General features: G+C 41.1%; 1 protein-coding gene across 1 annotated transcript; it reads right to left on the bottom strand.

The window, feature by feature from the left end:
* Positions 1-118: 118 nt before the first annotated feature.
* Positions 119-5820, bottom strand: fance (FA complementation group E). The gene is made up of 10 exons (XM_084184712.1): positions 5484-5820; positions 4688-5315; positions 4548-4592; positions 4406-4462; positions 4174-4317; positions 3823-3946; positions 3555-3630; positions 3369-3435; positions 826-951; positions 119-620 (listed from the first exon to the last, which is right to left on the bottom strand). The coding sequence occupies exons 1-10, from the start codon at positions 5690-5692 to the stop codon at positions 516-518; spliced, it is 1581 nt and encodes a 526-aa protein (XP_084040838.1). The 5' UTR covers positions 5693-5820; the 3' UTR covers positions 119-515.
* Positions 5821-16489: the final 10669 nt, after the last annotated feature.

The following is a 16489-nucleotide window of genomic DNA, read 5'->3' as shown; positions in this document are numbered from 1 at the left end:
TACCCGGAAATTGCGCTAAATAAACTGGACACGGAGTTCAGCCATATTGGTAGTGGAAAATATTAAAATATTTTTCCATCATGCCACCAAAGAAAATCTGATAGAGGCTTAAAGAGAATGCTGTGGTACCATCTTTATTTTCCCTTCCTCTCTGACAGCAAAATAAAAGTTTAAACAGTCAGACATTATACTCTCCAAAAGGTAACCAATAGTTAAGGGCATATTGGCTTTTACACAACCGGTGGGACTAATCCTGAATGCTGATTGGTTAAAACCGCATTCCAGACATTTGCAACATTGTTTATACATACATGCTTATGTATACTATGTAAGTTCTTGCAGAATTCCAGAATTTGGACATTTAAATCAATATGAAACAACAAAAGTCCCACTTGTAATAAAAAAACACAGCTGACATACTATTGTAGTAAAATGACTTTAAAATAACCTACCATGTTCCCAGGCATTATCATTCATTTAATAGTTCATTAGGGTATAGGGATTCAGACAGTATTTCATGAATGTTTGATTCTCTTCAGGGAAGCTTGAAGGGACTTCTTCAAGAATGTCTCATTGGAGGACAAGCAGCAGGACAGAGTGTGTTTGTGAGCCATAGTGACCTGGACAAATACAACCAGACAAGAATAGGAGTGTGTCAGTAAACAGACTAAGTTACAGTTGTAGACTGGACTTAAGGGGTTTTCATAACCAACGTGCCTCTGCTTCCTCTTTAGGATCTAGGCCAGGTTACTGTACAGCTCTTTTCGACAACTGCTGATGTAAAAAGGGCTTTACAAATCCATTTGATTGATTGGTATAACCTACATGCGTGTTATACTTGGTGAGCACAGTTAGCATCATCTTGGCAAACTTCATGGACTTGGTGAAATGAGGTGCCTGGGAGCTTAGCTGGTCAGTGAAGAGTGTGAACAGCTCTTCATTCAGCTCCAGCTGAAAAGTGATACAAACAGATTCAAATCAATGAGAGACTAAGGATTTTATGAATACTCTTGTTTTCACATACAATACGGTCAAATCAATTGGTCTGGTTTGGATAGGTATGGTACATTAGAGAACTATACTGAACATAAATATAAAATGCAACATGTAAAGTGTTGGTCCCATGTTTCATGTGCTGAAATAAAAGATCCCAGAAATGTTCGATACGCACAAAAATCTTATTTCTCTCAAATGTTATGCACAAATATGTTTACATCCCTGTTAGTGAGCATTTCTCCTTTGCCAAGATAATCCATCCACCTGAAGATAATCCATCCACCTGACAGGTGTGGCATATCAAGAAGCTGATTAAACAGCATGATCATTACACAGGTGCACCTTGTGCTGGGGATAATAAAAGGCTACTCTAAAATGTCACACAACACAATGCCACATGTGCAATTGGCATGCTGACTGCAGGAATGTCAACCAGAGCTGTTGCCAGATAATTTAATGTTAATTTCTCTACCATAAGCTGCCTCCAACGTCGTTTTAGAGAATTTGGCAGCACGTCCAATCGGCCTCACAAACGCAGACCACATGTAACCATGCCAGCCCAGGACCTCCACATCCGGCTTCTTCAACTCAGCTCCATCATTCATTGAATCAGATGCCTCATTCATCACAAAACCAACTGATATTGCCAACTACTTTATACTTTTTTCATTGGCAAGATTAGCAAACTTAGGCATGACATGCCAGCAACAATTGCTGACACTACACATCCAAGTATATCTGACCAAATTATGAAAGACAAGCATTGTAATTTTGAATTCTGTAAAGTGAGTGTGGAAGAGTTGAAGAAATGATTGTTGTCTATCAACAATGACAAGCCACCGGGGTCTGACAACTTGGATGGAAAATTACTGAGGATAATAGCATACGATATTGCCACTCCTATTTGCCATATTTTCTATTTAAGCTTAATAGAATGTGTGTGCCCCCAGGCTTGGAGGGAAGCAAAAGTCATTCCGCTACCCAAAAATAGTAAAGCCCCATTTACTGCCTCAAATAGCCGACCAATTAGCATGTTACCAACCCTTAGTAAACTATTGGAAAAATTGTGTTTGACCAGATACAATGCTATTTTACAGTAACACACTTTCAGCATGCTTATAGAGAAGGAGATTCAACAAGCACAGCACTTACACAAATGACTGATGATTGACAGAGAAATTGATGATAAAAAGATTGTGGGGGCTGTTTTGTTAGACTTCAGCGCAGCTTTTGACATTATTGATCATAGTCTGCTGCTGGAAAACATGTGTGTTATGGCTTTACTCCACCTGCTATATTGTGAATACAGAGTTACCGGTCTAACAGAACACAGAGGGTGTTCTTTAATGGAAGCCTCTCCAACATAATCCAGGTAGAATCAGGAATTCCACAGGGAAGCTGTCTAGGCCCATTACATTTTTCAATCTTTACTAATGACATGCCACTGGCTTTGAGTAAAGCCAGGGTGTGTATGTATGCAGATGACTCAACACTATACATGTCAGCTACTACAGCGACTGAAATGACTGCAACACTTAATAAAGAGTTGCAGTTAATTTCAGAGTGGGTGGCAAGGAATAAGTTAGTCCTAAATATTTCTAAAACTAAAAGCATTGTATTTGCGACAAATCATTTACTAAACCTCAACTAAATCTTGTAATAAATAATGTGGAAATTGAGCAAGTTGAGGTGACTAAACTGCTTGGAGTAACCCTGGATTGTAAACTGTCATGGTCAAAACATATATAACGGTAGCTAAGATGGGGAGAAGTATGCCCATAATAAAGCGCTGCTCTACCTTCTTAACAGCACTATCAACAAGGCAGGTCCTACAGGCCCTAGTTTTGTCACACCTGGACTACTGTTCAGTCGTGTGGTCAGGTGCCACAAAAAAGAACTTAGAGGACAATTGCAATTGGCTCAGAACAGGGCAGCACGGCTGGCCCTTGGATGTACACAGAGAGCTAACGTTAATAATAGTGTGTTGTGAAATCTGTAAATGTATTGTAATGTTTTTTAAATGGTATGAACTGCCTTCATTTTGCTGGACCCCAGGAAGAGTAGCTGCTGCCTTGGCAGGAACTAATGGGGATCCATAATAAATACAAATACCTGCGGGATCGTCTGAGACCAGCCACCCGGACAGCTGATAAAACTGAGGAGTATTTCTGTCTATAATAAAGCCCTTTGGTGGGGAACAACTCGTTTTTTTAATTGACTGATTTCCTTATATGAACTGTAACTCAGTAAAATCGTTGAAATTGTTCGATTTTGCGTTTATATTTTTGTTCAGTATAGTTTGGTCTGGTTTGGATAGGTACGGTACATTAGAGGACTAGTTTGTATGTGAGTGGAGTAGATTCATGGTTCACCTTCTTGTCCAGCAGGGCATGAATGACGGACAGCACTCCTTCACACCAAATCCCTTTGAGTGTCATCCTGGACAAAAGAAGAGCTTATGAGACTGTAAAAGAGTATTAAAATGCATATAATCATTACAACCAGAACACTTCACTAGTTGTTAGATCCACTACACCCACTGGGTTGATTTGTCTTACTGAAACATCAGCAGTCTGTAGTGGGGATCAAGGCAGTCTTCTATCAATCTGATGAGCAGCTCAGCCTGTGCACTGCCTGATGGGACATTCCAGATTTAAATATACGTGGTAAATAAAAAGAAATTATATATAAATAGAACGATTATTAGTGCCTGAATAGAACATCATTAGGTGGTGAATAATATATCGACGGCTAAATTCATTGACTGACAGTTAATGCTTGTCTATTTTGGAGTCCACAATTGATCAATGCGTGTTTCCCACTCACCTGTCTGCCCTTCCTCCAGGACTGGTCCAATCAAAGCATGGCAGGTTGGCCTGGGGTAGCGACTGCATAGTGACGTCACAGCCATGACTAGACAGCGGGAGGCAGGTTCAGAAAGGGACAGGACCTGCCAGAGGTAAACAGTATGGGATACAGTTAGCCTAACAAGCCACTGTCTTACTCACACTATAGGGCCGACTCAAACTGTGCTGGCTCTGATTTTTATTTTCACATTGTCCTTTCCAGCAAAGAAACTATGATGGATTGGTAACCAGGCCAGCCCAGTGCAGCGTGGCTTGGCTCAGTTTTGGTCAGTAGTGTGAAAAGGGTACATGTGAATGAACTGTGAGGTACCTTTCCCAGCAGGATCCTCTTGATGAGTGTGACTGCTGTGCTGTGACTGAGATCAGGCGAGAGGTCCAGCAGGCAGCTACAGAGCTGAGGTAGGGTCTGTTCTGGAGTCTCAGACAAACTCAGCATCCTACATAAGACCTCTACCTACAGAGAGAAGGGTTGTTATCGGAAGCAGTGATCATGAGTGACCTGATTTTGTGTACGTTTTAGTGTCAATTTTAAAAAGTCCAACCTGGGAGGGATCACAGTCGTTCAGCACCTTGAAGACATCCACTGAGCTCTGGTCCCACTAAACAAAGAGGACACAGGGGATTAAGGCACTTTCATGTGAGTGTATCTCAGACATGATCACTTAGTTAAAATAGGTATCTTACCTCCACCTCACTTTCCAATAGTTCCTTGATTTGAGGGATAGAAGCCTGAACCAAGAAAACACGTAAGTTAATTTCAGTTCTTCGGTGTTGTCAACAGAATACTAATGTGACTGAAGAGTCAAGTTCTTTATTTGTCTCACCTGTACTTGCTCAGGCAGGGCATCACTTGGACTTTCTGCTGCTGGCTGCTGTGGTTCCACAGCTTGTTCTGGGAAGACACCATCCACCCGGTCCGTCTCCATCTCATCTTTCAAACCCTCCGTTCCCACCGCATACACCATACTGCTACACCTCCTCTCAGTGTCCACAGGAGAGAGACTTATCTTCATCCTCTTACGCTGCTGTCCGGAGTCCTCCTCAGGTTCTGAGTCCAGATCCACACAGCTGCTCTTCCTCTTCCTCTGTGGAACCACATCATCTAGCCCACTCTGTGAGGATAAGGCCGGTTGTGGCTCTATTGGCCCACCTAAACATGAGGCCCATCCTGTTGCTTGATCACCACCACTACCCCTCAAATGCTCACATAGTACCCTTAGTCTTTCTCTGCACTGGTGGGTGATTAGAGGCTCCTTCCCCCCAGGGGCTCCAAGGTCTCTCCGGAGCTGTACGACCAGGGCAGACACCCAGGGGTTTGGGGCATGCTCCCCCTGGCTGAGGCAGTCTAGCAGGCAAAGGACACTGGTCCGGGAATGCAAAGGGTGGGTGAGATGGAGGAAGGACACGAGGCTCCGTTGGAAGGCAACTGGAAACAGGCACACGAGTGGTTTGCTAAGGACAAGAGCAGTGGGTTATCGAAGAGAATCGTATATTGTATGTATTTTTTCACATTAAAATACACATCACTAGTCTGGTCAGTCTAGAGAAGTCAAACAACGAGGCCAAAAAGCCTAGCTGATTAACTTTAGTGGAATAAACGAGTTTGGACTATTTTCTCACGTTGTCAGGGTTTGAGCATCACTATTCGGGCATATTTCCTGCTGGCAAAGAGTCTCGAGACAGTTGTGCAGGCAGAAGTCCGGGTCTGACCGTCGCTGCCGCTGAAACACCCACAGACCTCGACGGGCACCGGTAGCTCCCAAGAGTAGAGAACGGAGCAGCAACCGGGAGCGTCCATCAAACCGGAGCAACAAAGTATTTGTGTCCATGGTCGTCTTATAGTTCAAGTAACTGCCTAAAATAAGCGTAATGTCTTGTCAATTTGGACCTCTGGTTTTTGCCACCAACTAACCAGTGACACAAAATGTCATGCTTTGTTTACGTTTTCACAAACTTTGAGATTTCCCTCTTCCTGAGACGTGAACGTGTAACATGAGGGTCTGGCGCCGCCTACTGACCTGGAGTGGTAAGATCGATAACTGCTGGTCCCGGGTGATGTAGCTCTTGCTGGCTGACTGGAGTCCTGGACACACAGTACATAAAACACATTCAAATGTTTTTTCCCTTTTTGGGGGCTATACTGAACATGTGTGTTTGAGTCATCCATACCAAGCAGTCGTTATGACAACCGCTGTGTACAGTTTTGGCTTCAGTATAAAAAGGTTAAACAAAAACAAACCAGTGCCCAAGTTTGATGTGAAGTCAACTAAGACATACAGGGGTCTCAATATTTATGTAAATAAGGTATTTCTGTTTTTTATTTGTAATACATTTGCAACAATTTCTAAAAACCTGTTTTTGCTTTGTCGTTATAGGTTATTGTGTGTACATTGATGAGGAAAAACATTAATTTAATCCATTTTAGAATAAGGCTGTAACGTAACAAAATGTGGGAAAAGGGGTCTGGATACTTTCCGAATGCAGTGTAGCACTTGTGCATATGTGGGAATTCACTAACATTAGACATGGCCATTGCCTGCAGCAGGAAAAAAATGAGTAGCGAATTAAAAAAAATAGGCAAACTGTGAAATAATATTGTATTCTCTTTTCTGTGTGCGTGAAAATACAAACAAGTTAGAATAAATAAAATCTGACATTGGGTCTTCAATCAGCATGTCAACACCGCAACAAGAGTGTCTGTCATTCATGCCCTGTCAACAGTAGAGGTAAGCATCTCAAGTATGTAAGACAAGTGAAAAATAGCAGGGCAAGGTATTGCCCTGAGGCATGGCTAGATTATTATGGCACTATAGGAGTCTAGCCATATCTCAGAGCAAGGCAAAGTATACTTTCAATCTAGACTTACATAAAATATATAAACTACACATATCACAACATTATAAAAATTTCACTAACTTACTAAATGGTGCAAACGACAATAGTGACACAGCGTTGGCACAACAGGACCAACCAACAGATGGCAAACCAACGGGTCGGAGCCCACCACATCAATTAACCTACTCATTAATTAACCCATCAACTTGAAGAGCCAATCTCCCGGTCTAAGAGGATGACTCCAAGCAACAACCAACACAGCCCTGGGATCCAATCAAAAGGTTAGTACATGGTAAGGATTGTTCAAGTCAAGTCTGAGAGGCTTAACAAGACTAGTAAGTGAACCAGTGGTAGTCCTAGCATTTGGTACAGATCTTGAGGCAACAGGTCTGCAAGTGCTAGGCCTATAACCTCACATTTCTTTTTCCCCACCAGGAAATATTATTTGTACCAGCATCTATAGGGACTAACAGTTCAGAAAGGCTATCAGGGGCAGTGACTGAACAAATATTATTCTTAAAATGGGGCCAGAGTAAAGGCCCTAGTCAACCCATTGCAGTCCAAACCCACAGGGCAGGCTGGCGGTGCTTAGAATAGGTTATACTCGTCGTATTCACTCAGGTACAGCAGGAAGTCGTCATCATACAGCAAGTCATTCAGTAGAATCAGTGCAATCAGTAAATATTTCCATGTGCCATTAGAGAATACTATTGATGTATACAAAGCAATAACAACATTGTCACATGCTTCGTAAACGGGTGTAGACTAACAGTGAAATAGTTACAGGCAATGCAGAGAAAAAAGACAAGTAATAAACACGTAATAAATACACAATGAGTAACGATACCTTGGCTATATACAGAGGGTATGAGTACCGAGTCGATGTACAGGGGTATGAGGTAATTGAGGTAGATACAGTGCATTCGGAAAGTATTCAGACCTCTTGACTTTTTCCACATTTTGTTACGTTACAGCCTTATTCTAAAATGGATTAAAGAAACACATTTCCTCAATCTACACACAATACCCCATAATGACAAAACGAAAACAGGTTTAGACATTTTTGCAAATTTATAAAAAAAAAAAAACATAAATATCTTATTTACATTAGCATTCAGACACTTTGCTCTAAGACTCGGAATTGAGCTCAGGTGCATCCTGTTTCCATTGATCATCCTTGAGATGTTTCTACAACTTGATTGGAGTCCACCTGTGGTAAATTCAATTGATTGGACATGATTTGGAAAGGCACACACCTGTCTAGATAAGGTCCCACAGTTAACAGTGCATGTCAGAGCAAAAAAACAAGCCATGAGGTCGACGGAATTGTCTGTAGACCTCCGAGAAATGATTGTCGAGCACAGATCTGGGGATGGGTAGCAAAAAAAATTCTGCAGCATTGAATGTCCCCAAGAATAAAGTGGCCTCCATTGTTCTTAAATGGAAGAAGTTTGGAACCACCAAGACTCTTCCTAGAGCTGGCCGCCCGGCCAAACTGAGCAAATGGGATTGAAGGGCCTTGGTCAGAGAGGTGCCACTCCTCAGTAAAAGGCACATGACAGCCCGCTTGGAGTTTGCCAAAAGGCACCTAAAGGACTCTCAGACCATGAGAAACAAGATTCTCTGGTCTGATGAAACCAAGATTGAACTCTTTGGCCTGAATGCCAAGCGTCACGTCTGGAGGAAACCTGGCACCATACCTACGGTGAAGCATGGTGGTGGGGATGTTTTTCAGCGTCAGGGACTGGGAGACTAGTCAAGATCGAGGGAAAGATGAACGGAGCAAAGTACAGAGAGAACCTTGAGGAAAACCTGCTCCAGCGCTCTGAGGTCCTCAGACTGGGGCGAAGATTCACCTTCCGACAGGATAACGACACTACGCACCACAGCAAAGACAACGCAGGAGTGGCTTCGGGACAAATCTCTGAATGTCCTTGAGTGGCCCAGCCAGAGCCCGGACTTGAACCTGATCGAACATCTTAGAAAATACCTGAAAATAGCAGTGCAGCGATGCTCCCCAAATACAGGTGTGCCAAGCTTGTAGCGTCATACCCAAGAAGACTGTAATCACTGCCAAAGGTGCTTCAACAAAGTACTGAGTAAAGGGTCTGAATACTTATGTAAATGTGATATTTCAGTTCATCTTTAATATATTTGTAAAAATGTCTCAACCAGTTTTTGCTTTGTCATTATGGGGTATTGTGTGTAGATTGAGGGAAAAATACTATTTAATCCAGTTTAGAATAAGGCTGTAACGTAACAAAATGTGGAAAAAGTCAAGTGGTCTGAATACTTTCCGAATGCACTTTATGTACATATAACTAGGAATAAAGTGACTAGGCAACAGGATAGACAACAGTAGCTGCAGCGTATGAAGAGTAACTATTTAGCAGTCTTATTGCTTGGGGGCTTGCTACCGCTTGCCGTGCGGTAGCAGAGAGAACAGTCTATGACTTGGGTGGCTGGAGCCTTTGACAATTTTTAGGGCCTTCCTCTGACACCGCCTGGTATAGAGTTCCTGGATGGCAGGTAGCTCGACCCCAGTGACGTACTGGGCCGTACGCACTACCCTCTGTAGTGCCTTGCGGGCGGATGCCAAGCAGTTGCCATACCAGGCGGTGATGCAGCCAGTCAAGATGCTCTCAATGGTGCAGATGTAGAACTTTTCAGTATCCTCAACTGACTTTGAGACAGCATAAAACATTCCATGAGGTAGAAAGTAACACCAGAATAGTCTTATTTTGAGAACATACTGACAAACTTGCTGACTGACTGGGGGCCTCCATTCACCTGCTTGAGCTGACCGTGTGCTGGATGGAACTGTAGTTTGGGCCAATGTCTCGGAACACTGTTGGACCAAAGCTTGGGAAACTGACGTTAGTGTGTGGTGACTCCTCTGCGAAAAATGGGCCATCGGTACAACCAAGTCCTGCCTGGGTATAGTCAGAAATTCCTCTGTACAGCACTACAATATACTAGCCTGGTCCCAGATCTGTTTATTCCGTCTTGCAAACTCCTATGGTCAGTCATGCCAAACATTTGAGTTGGCAAGATCGCACAAACAGATCTGGGACCAGGCCAACAGTATACCCCAGTACCAGGGTAAAGCCTAAGGGGACCAATTGAGGTCATACCCATAACCTGTTGCGGTGAAGTTGGCTATGAACCCTCTGCTGTATCGTTCTCTGTAATATCAGTGGTGCGATGGCCATAGTTGTGCTGTAGATGGCTGCCAAATGTATAGGTGTCCCCATAATATTTACATTGAGGAAGTGTGATCATAATCATTATTTTAGCAATCTATGGCAAACCTCCCTCTTAATAAAAATGCCCCCCCATCCTGCTGATTTGAGCTGCTGAACAGTATAGGCATAATTAAACTGACTATGGCAACCACTCAGTCTCCTCTGTTGCAAAAATCTTAGGAGAATGGGCGTCGACACCGGGAGTCGAGGAATCTATAATTTTGGAGTCGACTCTCCACAACTAGCTATAGCAACTGGAGGCAGTAAAGTCCATAGCAAGGACATTTCAAATTCAAAGTTTGAATAATGTTATACCGATTTTCAACTACAAGCTAAATTAATAACAGAAATCAGTTATGCTTTAGTCACACAAGTTCACCAAAACAACTTTTGTGCGCTTCAACCGGATATGTTAAACATTTTAGCAGATCGAAGACTGAACAATTTAATTTTTTGAATAAATTGGCTGTGTTAGAAACCTCACCCAGTTCTGAAAAATCCATACCTGCAAATCAAAGGAAACCCGTATTATTCCATTATTGTTTTTCATGAACAGACTTCCCCAAAGTTGCACATACACCATGTCTAAACAAACCAGTGCATCTTGTGCTCAAGCATCAGTCACTCAACTTCACATTTCTTCATGTTTTTCAACATTATTGTAACAAGTCTGCAAACATTTGAGTCAAGAGACCTGTGCAGCAGCACATTTTCAGGATATTTTTTTTTTTTTTAAAGCCTGAACACAAATGAAGTGCATTTTGTCACAGATTGCTTGAAAACAAATTGCATTGAAGGCTATATGTTACAAGTTAATCATAGGATGCCTACCAAGTTACACCACTACAAACAGACAAAGTTCGACCTATCCCTGTGTCCATTTTCTGGCCTGCCTCTTGTATGTCTTGCCTGTTCTTGCACCAAAAATCTAGTTAAAAGCTTTTCAGCGTTCCAACTTATCCAAATAGGAAAGGAACCAACGAAAAGCATTGATCAAACACGTCACAGGACGGCTCATAGCCTGTGGCAAAGATGAGGGGACATGAACAACAGGTATAGGCCAATCAAAAGGTTATTTATTGTAAACCAAAAACGATTAACTTTAAACAAAGAAAAAGGAATGAGGTGTGGAAATGTCATAATGTAGGGTGTAGGTAAGGTGCATGGATGCATGAATCGGTGTGTGTGTGAACATGACTGAGTGGAAACTAAGTAAACCTACAAAGGAAGAAACAAACCAGGATCATACCTGGAGGAGCAGGGAGAGAGAGAGAGGGGTGAGTGAAGCAGTTTTAAATACCCTGAGCCCAGGTGGCTCCAATCACACCAACTCCAATCACTAACGACCCTCCTCTGCCTGCAGGAGGAACCGCCCCTGCACTGCAGAGGAGGGGCCGTGACAAACATGACATCTGACCAATAGGAACACCACCCTAATTAGGCAGAAACGTATATATTTTTTATTAAATTGATTTTATGTTCATATAGTACAGAAATGTACTAAAGACAATATGAGAGACACAATCATGTACAAAAAACATTAAAGTGCTGCACATTGTATCTGCTCATTATTTGGGCATAGTACATACAGCTAGTCACAAAAATAATGTTGCTTTTTTCACCCCAGATTTCCTTAAAAACTGTTTCAACTGAAGAGAGGGAGGCATATGAGAACTTGGGGCAGCTCAGGTCACAAGAGCATTGTGGCCAAGCGATACATTGGGAACAATAGAATATGTTAAAAACATTTCCCTGGCCGCCCAGAGAGACACAGACTTCTAAAACCTACAAGACATTTAATTTCTCACTTTACATTTCCAATGTACTTCCAGTTGTGCGGTGCCTTGATTAATTTACTATGGCCCTACGCATGAGTTAGTTGAGACCCACAACGTTATATAAACAAACACTTGATTTGCCATTTAGCGTTTAATAAAGGCCTAACCCCAGATAGTGTAAGGTTACGAGTGCAGACCTAGAAACAACAATTACACTGTAGCCAGAACAACTACTAACATATCACATACAATCGTTGAAAAGTGGATGCAGAGTTCAAAGGGCTTTGTGACTTTGGTAGAGGCTTGATAGTAATCTCTCAGCATTCAAATGTATTATGGCAGATATTGCTTTCATCCACAAGGCAGCTCCGTTGTCTGTCCTGAGTCGTGGTAAGCCATGCAGACACCACTACATTACATGAACCGGTAATGTAAGCAATACACTAAAATTTTTAGGGACTCCATTCATTCATCTAGAGTAGAAATAGAATCACACTTCTAAAAGTGAACTCATCTAGAAAATATAATTTTCACCATCTCAGTATTTTTACAAAACATGTTGGGGTAGTCACATTTCACAATGGTACCTGTCCATAACCAAATGATCACTGAATGGTGAGAATAAAAATAGAACGATTAGAAAGGGCGTCTCCATTCAAGTCAATGATGGCATAATGGGTGGACTGGCAGCCATTGAGTGTACTCAAGCCAGGACGTAAAAACAGGAAGTGTACCCTTCAATCTGTGCTGTGATTTGTTGAGTCAACTGATATTACTAAAAATACATACCATCAGCATAGATGTGGTAAAGAGGTCAATAGAACGCAGACCGTTGGGGGATAGGAGGACGGCGGAATAGCGCACATTCAACAAGTCTGATCTAACAAAGTGGATATTCTAACTGTAAGTCGCTCTGGATAACAGCGTCTGCTAAATGACTAAAATGTAAATGTAAATGTATTTGTCAAATCCGACATGAGCGATATATTGTAACATGCCCACAATGTGGTTACTAAAGTCAGATTTTTATATATTAGGCTGTTTTAGAAGTTGTCCCTTATCAGGTTCAGAAGAAGTAACTGCTAAATGCTAACTCCCGTTCGTATAAACTGGTAGCATAGCTAGCATAGAGAAATTGGTGGTGCTAGTCAGGCATTTTTAACTAATGCAATTGATTGGTGATAACATGAACATGTATTGGGGTTGACATCCATACTAGCATTATACTCAGACTTTTACCTCAACATAGTGTGAAATACACATAAACAACATCCTAAACGTAGGCTAATTTTGCCGAGGGACAATGAGGTGATTTGGGATCTTTCCCCCATGCATTCCCATTGTTTTGGTCGAGTTCCATTGACCTCTTTACCAAATATATCATTTGAATGAACATTCTACATTACCATGGCAATCCAGCATCAGTTAATAGAACATTACAAAGCACCATGGAAATGATTGCATCACAATACCAGGCAGTCATTGCGAGTGTAACCATGAGTTTACCAGTCAATTTGCCAGGGTTAGGAGCTTCCAAGCCCGTTCTATTCATTCTATTTTTATGGGTGAGAGCCTAAAAATAAAATGTTAGTCATTATAATAATCTATACATTTATAATGTGTACCCAGGTATGTTAACAATACAACTCACCACATAGGTACATTGGCTAGCACACATCTGTACAATGTAAGAAAAACACCGCCATTCTTCTTGTGAACAACTAAATTAACGAACTTGTTCATTCCCAAACTACAATTAAATTCCCTTACAACAACCACAAACATGGGTGCTTATAAGACACCTCAAGGAGTCAAATTAACATGATGTGAGTCAGAAAAGCTGATTCAGCAGATTCTGCTCAACATTGACAATAGGGTAGAATAGTAAAATATTGCACAAAATAAACTATTATTAGATAGCTCTACTGCTAGAAGTACCAATAGACCCAAGGTAGTGTGTGAAACGATCCTGAGATAGAGGTAGGAGTAAAATGTTAAACAGTATAACCAGGACGGGTAGACTATAGGCTCATGTGTTAAATAGAAACTAACACTAACCATATTAAAATGAACATCAGTTTCCCTTTTGACCTAAACCATTTGTTGTTAAGAAACTTCCATCTACTCTCTTTAGAATGTAAAAATACTTTGTAACATAAAAGTAATTTCCTTAATAGCAAACCTCCTAATGCACTCATGTTCTCCATTTTACTCCTAATATGACGTGAAACCAGAATTTGATTTGGGGCAGTAGTACCCATTCACAACATAATTTTGGAAGAAGAGCTCTATATGAATGTTCTCCTTTCTCCATTAGTGTTACTGGGTCACTCCACCTAATTCAGTGCCTTTTGAGAAGTGTAACTTGGTCAAAAATTACTTTGGATTTTTAAAAAAATTAACATTCAGCACATGCTCATAAAAAATAAAAATAAAAGTTTTCCAATCCCAAGACGTTAAATTAAAGTCTATAGCAAGTGCCTATTAAGTGCCAAATAAAGTAACAGGGTTGACCGTAACAGGGATGACCGTAACAGGGTTGACGTTTTCTTCTTAAAAATCAGCCATGAATCCCCTTGTGACAGGGGGAATGGAAGCTTGTTGTGAGCAACAGCGAGTGGCAACTGAATGCAAGCTTCACCCAAAAAAAAAAAGAGGAAATTGTTAAAACATGTTTAGCCTGTCCACATATGGGTAACATGATTGACGTATAATGCTCTACCCGCTCAGTTTTCCACCACAAAACGGCCAAAAACAGTAGAACCAGCTCACCTAATAAAGTGCTGCTCTACCTTCTTAACAGCACTATCAACAAGGTAGGTCCTCTACAGGCTCTAGTTTTATCGCACCTGGACTACTGTTCAGTCGTGGGGTCAGGTGCCACAAAGAGGGACTTAGGACAATTGCAATTGGCTCAAAACAGGGCAGCACGGCTAGCCCTTGGATGTACACAGAGAACAAACATTAATGTCAATCTATCCTGGCTCGAAGTGGAGGAGAGATTGACTTCATCACTGCTTGTGTTTGTGAGAGGTGTTGACATGTTGAAAGCCCCGAGCTGTCTGTTTGAACGACTGGCACACAGCTCAGACACCCATGCATACCCCACAAGACATGCCACCAGAGGTCTCTTCACAGTCCCCAAGTCCAGAACAGACTATGGGAGGCGCACAGTACAACATAGAGCCATGACTACATGGAACTCTATTCCACATCAGGTAAGTGATGCAAGCAGTAGAATCAGATTTAAAAAACAGATAAAAATACACCTTATGGAACAGCGGGGACTGTGAAGCAACACAAACATAGGCACAGACACATGCATACACACACGATAACATACGCTCTATACACACACGTACACATGGATTTTGTGTTGTAGATATGTGGTAGTGGAGTAGGGGCCTGAGGGCACACAGTGTGCTGTGAAATCTGTTATTAATGTATTGTAATGTTTTTTAAATGTATAACTGCCTTACTTTTGCTGGACCCCAGGAAGAGTCGCTGCTGCCTTGGCAGGAACTAATGTGGATCCATAATAAATACAAATAACTGACGGAACTATGATTTGACTATTAGATGTTCAATGTTTCTTTCGGAAAACATTTAAAAAGGAATAGTTTCACCATATTAAAATGAGAGTTCAGTTCACGTAACAGGGTTGAACTTAAAATGGACGGACAGATGTAAACAAATCACATGAAATAAATAATCTTCAGAAATTACTGTCAAAGCAACAATATAATGATGGTGAAACTTGGGAGAAATGTTGGAATTAAGTTGGTTAAAATCTTCCTAGAAGTGACACAGGGTTGACGGAGGGACATGTCAAAATGCAGAATATTGGCACAATGGCAACCCTTTATTCATATTTTAAAAAATAATCAGTTGGTCTATATTAAAAAGGGCACTTCATATAACAGGCTTTTAAAATTAAATATCGGAGCACAATTTCTACTGAAAATATCAAAGGGTACTCATTCTGTGGAACGACCCTACTGCTGAAGTGCCATTTAGCTTTTGGGTCAATATCACCATAAGGTGCCTTTGAGACTTCCCCATTTCCCCCAAAAAAAGCTGAGATTTTCCATTGAACTTCATATTCATTGTATTAAGTATATGTTATGCTGTTAGAAATGCATATTGGTCAAGCTCCCACACTTTTTATAAATTAACTGCAAGCAGACAATTTACATGCAAACAGCAAAATATGTCCACCCTGTCATGGACAATTTCAAAGCAGAATAAATACATTGTAATTACATAGTGATTATAAAACGTACATTTTCAGAAAACTATTTAGTCACTTTCTCAACAATATATTTTAGTTTATGGGAAAAGTATTTGGATAATAATGAAATTATGGCAAACTATTTGTTTCTCTATAAAATCTGCGAGAGTTGCACTTTCTTTTCTAAATAAAATCTAACAAAAAAGATATCTGGTCAAACTTTCAAACAATACTATTTGGCCCTCATTTGTTTATAAAGGAATCACACAAAAGATTTTGCTAACTTGTGAAAATAATTTGTTTATTTTCATAGAACATGAAAATAACAGGGTGGACAGTGACATGACAGGGTGGACCCTGGGCATGACAGGGTGGACACGTTGTGAAATGTCATTGAATGGCCTCATAAATGCAAGGAACAATGCAAGAAAATGATGTAAAAAATGCCTTTTCCCATGTAGGGGGAAATTACAAGTTGAACAGACTGTTTTTGATCCACTTTACCTGCATGCAGCCACTGAATAAAGATGCCCAAAA

The sequence above is a fragment of the Coregonus lavaretus genome (genome assembly GCF_964263955.1).
Source record: "Coregonus lavaretus genome assembly, chromosome: 20".
In the NCBI taxonomy this organism is placed as follows: Eukaryota; Metazoa; Chordata; class Actinopteri; order Salmoniformes; family Salmonidae; genus Coregonus; species Coregonus lavaretus.
The sequence above is the reverse complement of the archived record's forward strand: the minus strand, read 5'-3'. Positions and strand labels throughout refer to the sequence as shown.

Excerpts from the sequence above, each read along its gene's own strand:
- fance (XM_084184712.1), bottom strand. The coding sequence starts at position 5,692 with ATGGACACAAATACTTTGTTGCTCCGGTTTGATGGACGCTCCCGGTTG. Across the intron at positions 3,631-3,822 it reads CCTGGAGGAAGGGCAGACAG|GCAGTGCACAGGCTGAGCTG; the intron begins GTGAGTGGGAAA and ends ATGTCCCATCAG. Across the intron at positions 3,436-3,554 it reads TACAGACTGCTGATGTTTCA|GATGACACTCAAAGGGATTT; the intron begins GTAAGACAAATC and ends TCTTTTGTCCAG.